Genomic DNA, 5,566 nt, shown 5'->3' with positions numbered 1-5,566 from the left:
ATGGGTCGGGTATTGGGTTAAAAAAGGGTGAATTTTAATCTAAATCGGGTATTTAAAATTGGGGTGGGGCATTCGTTTCCGAGCTGTCACGTGGGGCTCCGCCTAAATTAAGGATAAATATATTTCATAGTATAACGGTAAGGTGTTAATTGGACCAATAGTGAAACGGATGATATATTTAAATAATTTTTAATAGTACATGGATATATTTGACCATTTACCGTTTAAATAATTATTATCCACTTAGATAGATAAACGCAATTCTATAGAATCTTTTTATAACTGAAATCCGCAATGATTTGCGTTAATCACGATGGTAATTAAGGTAATATTTAGCTATTGTGAGTCTTTTAAAATGGAATGTATATGAATTGTAAAAAAAAATCAGTTAAGTTTGATAATTAGGAAACTTCAGTTAATCCGGGTAAAATAGTTTGTAATATAGTATATATAGAAAAAAATTCCACTTTACTGTATATCTAAAAAATAAAATAAAAGTTATTATGGTTTTGGCCTTTAAAATTTGCACCATACATGGCGGCATCCTATATATATATATATATATATATATATATATATATATATATATTCTTACTTTAATATTTGACTCATAAGATAAATCATTCGATTATGTGAACATTAGGTTGCGGTTAGTATTTTTCATTCCTTATAAATGAAGAAGGAGATGGAGAATAAAATTAAAAAGAAAAATCGAGCCTAACATTTCTTCAGACGAAATATTAAAAAATAAAGGCAATCACTTAAAAATCTAAGTGTTCATTCAATCCAATTTGAAAATGTATACATTATAATTTCATTACATAACAAATGAATGATTATAGCTAAAAGGGTAAAAAAATTAACCCCTTCTATAACACAACGCAATACCTTACATCAAATCATCAAATCAATTTTAAAAATACAAACATAAAAAAGAATAAATTTGATAATCATGTTCCTTTTTTTTTTGTTGGTAAATTAGGTCATAGTGCATTGTAATCTAGGGTTTGTCACAACCCAATCGACTCCGATATTCCAAGAAAATTTGAGCAGCACCATAGTGTGCCAATGCACCTAAGATCACAAATACATGAAATATTTGATGACTATGACCAGCTAGGTCAAAAAATCCAGGCCTCCATCTCTCAGGGATTCGAGTAACATAAAACATAGTCCCAATTAGATAAGATAATGCCATGGCGGACTCATACGCTAGTGTGACATTCCTCTCAGGCTCATCCCAGTTCAATATTACCGCGTGGATTGCAGGTATCAGACCAAAGAATCCCATAGACATGAACAACACAGCTCGAAATGATCGATACTTATGAGTCGAAAACACGGGGGAAAGTAGAGTGATGATAGTGCAAATTCCCATAATTGTGATACCACTTAGGTATACAATTTGCCAATGTTGTGAACATTGGAATATGTAGTAAATTGGTGGAAAGAATGATGTTATTATCATGACTGTGATTCCAACATAGTCCATTCTAAGCAAGAGGATGTTTAACTTGTGGGAATGACAAGAGAAAAGATGACAAATGCTGCTTGAGAGAAGACAAAACATTGAACCAGCTAAGAATACATAAAATGGCCATGTTGTTTCACTTTGTACGCTCTGTGTTGACATTATGTCAAGTTGTAAGTTTTGGTCTTGCTTCAAATCAATTAGTCTACCTGAACCCTGGAAAAAAAAAAAAGATATATTAATTTTCGTATTTATTCGATTTTTCTGTTTTTGTTTAGCGATATAGATAGTGAGGATTTATATAGATGATTCCTAACATGTTTCCGATTCAGGTGTCGTTATTAATATTGTTAGAATTTACGAAAATGAAAGCTAATTTTAAGAGAATTGAAAAGTAACTCACCTGGAAAAATTCCTTTGAATTATTGGAGACATTTGCATCTCCACTCGTGGGAAAGTTCCTGCGAGGTTGAATCAATAATTAAGAATTAATTATCAGAGAATGAAATTAAGCAATCTTTATTCCTTTTAATCTATTTTGGGTAGGGGAGGGACCACAAATAGTGAGCGAAATTAAGGCCTTTGCTGAAATTTACAAGTTATAACGGGCGAAGTGCACAAATAACCATTTTAGGAATGCAATTTAAAGGTTAAAATAGCACGGACTAACCAGTTTTCGGACTGATAATTCAAAAATAGCCACCATTTGCAAAGTCATTAAAAAATAGCCACTATTTTGCTGCAATACGGACCGGTCCAGCATAATATACTGGAGATTGGAGCACCTGTGTATGAACTTTCAGCATATTATGCTAGACCGGTATATTATACTGGAACTCCAGTATATTATACTGGAATATTTTTCGGATTTTGAACAGTGTTTTCGTTCAAATTTATCTTTACATGAAAAGTGGCTAAATTTCGATTACTTTTGAAACTGTGACTTTTTTTCAATTACCACTAGTAAATATGGCTATTTTTGAATTTCTCCCAATTTAAAGAATAGCTAAAGTTTATGAAGCTTTTAAAATTTAGCCACTTTATAATCAAACTTTAAATCTTCGGATCTCAAGTTTGAACTATCAAACCCAAACTTTAGACCTCAGGTCTGAGTTCAAACTTCAGACCTTCACGTTTCAAACTATTGGGTTTGAAGTTAAACTATTGCAGTTTAGAACTTCAGACTAGAAGATCTGAAGAAGAAGGAGGAGGAGGAGCTGTATGAAATTTGTCATATCTGTCTAAATTTGAAATATTTTTAAAACACTGGCTAAACTTTAAACAACATATCAAAAAGCGGCTGTTTGGTGCTATTTCTACCGGCACAACCGGTGCATTATAACGAGAGTCCCAAATTAAAAACTTTTTAGTATTTATATTTTATACTCCGCCTAATTTTTTCTTTTCCCTTCTTCCTTTATAAACTAAAGTGAATTAATAAATTCCAAGAAATTCTTTGGCGGTTGTCAGGAATGTCAATGGATATTTAAAAACCAACTAAATCGACTGAATCGTACCGAACTGAACCAATTTTTAAGTTTTTTTAATAAAATCGTAGATTTTTATATAAATCTATAATTGTACCGATAATTAGGGTAGGTTTTTATTTTATGAAAATAAACCGAAAAAATACCGAACAATACCGAATAAATCTACACGGAAAAAATATATTTATATATTAATAAAAAAATAATAAAATATTAAATTTTTTATTGGGCCTTGAAATTATAAAAACTGTTACAAGCCAATAATTAATTAAACCCAAAATCTTAATCCCCAAACCTATTATACTAATCCTATTGAAACTAAACTGTTTCCAGCATACTCACTAGTAAGACACAGGGTAATCCAACGATTATGAGTAACAACCTACAATGTATTCAATTTTCGTATGATTTAAATTTATATTTTCAAATATTTAATTTTCTATAAGCTTTATTCTTGAGTCTCAACTTGCTTAATATCTTTTCACCTGTGTGATTTATATTTTCTTTGTCTTTGCTTTTTTTTTTTTACGATGCTATAGAATAGTTGATGGATCTGGGCATCTTTTATGGTTTCTTAGTTCATCACCTTTTAAATGGTAAGATTATCTAGAGAGTTTTGATAAGTCCTATAAAAGTAGGTATGTTATTACATTATACTTCTATTAGTGACTTTTAAATGACTTTTTTAAAAAATACCGAAAATTTAACCGAACCGTACCGATACCGAAGAGAAACCAGCATGATTGGTACGGTTTTTAAAAGTCTAATTTTGGTTATACATCATAAAATAACAAAAAAATTGGTATGGTACAAATTTTATAAAATAACCGATCGAACCGAACCATTGACACACCTAGCGGTTGTGACTATGACTTTAGTGAAGCACCAACCAACAATATTTTTATTGAAGGTTTTTCGTGAATCTCAGCCATGAAATTTTTTTATTAGTATAAATAAATGGGAACATATTTATGGAATGTAGTTGGGAGTTTGATGACCAACAATATCGTACAGCATATTCCAGAAAACCATTCATTTTACCAACATTTCATACATCAAATTGGACCCATATTGAATGTCTTTAGCTGTCACTATGATCTGCTCTAGAAATTATTAGCCTTTTTCATTTTTCGATTTTGCTTTTTAATGGTTGATACATTAAAAGATATAACTTTTAGTCCGCGATCAAAACTATTTATATTTCGTAGCGATAAAAGTGTAGATTTTTTTTTGTATATATATATATATATATATATATATATATATATATATTCGGTCATTATTTTAGGTACGACTATATAGTGTTCTGCCTAAAAGTTGAACACTAGTTATATTAGAAACGAGGAACATGAGAAGTATACATTAAAAAAAAGGAAAAGGAAAAACGAAACAACTACTAATGAGAATTAAGGAGATTAAAGAAATGGCAACCTCTGAATTTATTTGCATTCAATTTTTTATTTTTTTAGTTTAATAACCAAGATTTAATGTGGATAATTAGTCGTTGTTAATTCATGGGATTGATTTCTAGAGAGAACAAAATAGAAGGGAAAAAAGTTCAAAAACAGTAAATTTAGGTGACTTACCAAATAAACATAGTCATGAAATCAGCAAGTTGAGGTACTTCCACTACATTGACTATGGTTAATCCCACAAAGAGAATAAATCCAAGTAAATGCCTGCAAAAAATCAAACAAGTTTACTTTATTTTTTTTACAATATGCTAGATAAATAGAAAATAAATAAAAAAGCTTCCTAAAAATCCAATTTTAAAAATTAACCAAAAATAAATAAATAAAAGAACACCAGCTTTAACTTTTACATACTAATTGTGTAACAAAAATTTACACTATTAATTTGTCTAAATGATAACTACTACATCGATTATATAAAAAAATTTAAACTGTCAGTATATATCAAATCGAACAGGGAAAAAAAATGAAATACTTACGTCCAAACATTAAGAGTTTCATTATGCCAACGAAAAATGCTGAGAAAAGCTTCTTTAATAGGCCAATTAGCTCTGTAATAATTCAAAATAAACTCATTATCCTTCATATATTTTGGCAATTCATGATAACAAAGCAAAGGGTAATTTTCATTTTCCCCTTTGCTTTTTCCATTAATATTTTTCTTCATCTTCTTGCTACTATTTGTAATTAGCTTCTCATCTTTTTCTTCATTCATCATATTCTCCTTGTTTTTCCTCTTCCAAACAGACCCTTTTGAGCTTTTGATCATACTCCTTTAAACCAATGTGAAATTATAAAGAAGAGAAATAAAAATTTTCTTTGTTTCTTGATTGACTTTTTTCTGACTGTTTGGCTTTTGGATTTTTGGGGATATGTTTTTTAGGGTATGTTAAAAAAGTGTAAGAAGAAGAAGACAGTATTTATAGCGATTTTTTTTCTCTTTTTTATTTTCTAAGATTTTTTCACAATTAGGACAATCCTTTTGAGTTAGGTCATCAATAACTTCTTTGTCATGTTACTTTGATGACCCCCTTAAATTTATATATTTTTTATTTGGTACACGTGGCATCTAGACTTCCCATTTAATTGGTGGCCTTTTTTTGCAAAACAAAATTAGTTCTTATATATTTGATAAA

General features: G+C 29.7%; 1 protein-coding gene across 1 annotated transcript; it reads right to left on the bottom strand.

Annotated features, from left to right (window-relative positions):
• Positions 1-761: 761 nt before the first annotated feature.
• On the bottom strand, positions 762-5,328 carry LOC104101009 (heptahelical transmembrane protein 1-like). Its single transcript, XM_009608409.4, has 4 exons — positions 4,910-5,328; positions 4,545-4,637; positions 1,875-1,932; positions 762-1,687 (listed from the first exon to the last, which is right to left on the bottom strand). Exons 1-4 carry the CDS (start codon positions 5,197-5,199, stop codon positions 1,001-1,003), a joined length of 1,128 nt encoding a protein of 375 aa, XP_009606704.1. The 5' UTR covers positions 5,200-5,328; the 3' UTR covers positions 762-1,000.
• Positions 5,329-5,566: the final 238 nt, after the last annotated feature.

This window comes from Nicotiana tomentosiformis, chromosome 11 (assembly GCF_000390325.3).
Source record: "Nicotiana tomentosiformis chromosome 11, ASM39032v3, whole genome shotgun sequence".
Taxonomy (NCBI): domain Eukaryota; kingdom Viridiplantae; phylum Streptophyta; class Magnoliopsida; order Solanales; family Solanaceae; genus Nicotiana; species Nicotiana tomentosiformis.
The sequence above is the reverse complement of the archived record's forward strand: the minus strand, read 5'-3'. Positions and strand labels throughout refer to the sequence as shown.

Coding starts and splice junctions, on each gene's coding strand:
- LOC104101009 (XM_009608409.4), bottom strand. CDS start 5,199: ATGATCAAAAGCTCAAAAGGGTCTGTTTGGAAGAGGAAAAACAAGGAG. Junction 4,638..4,909: donor GAAACTCTTAATGTTTGGAC/GTAAGTATTTCA, acceptor GATTTTTTGCAG/GCATTTACTTGGATTTATTC. Junction 1,933..4,544: donor TTCATGACTATGTTTATTTG/GTAAGTCACCTA, acceptor TCAACCTCGCAG/GAACTTTCCCACGAGTGGAG.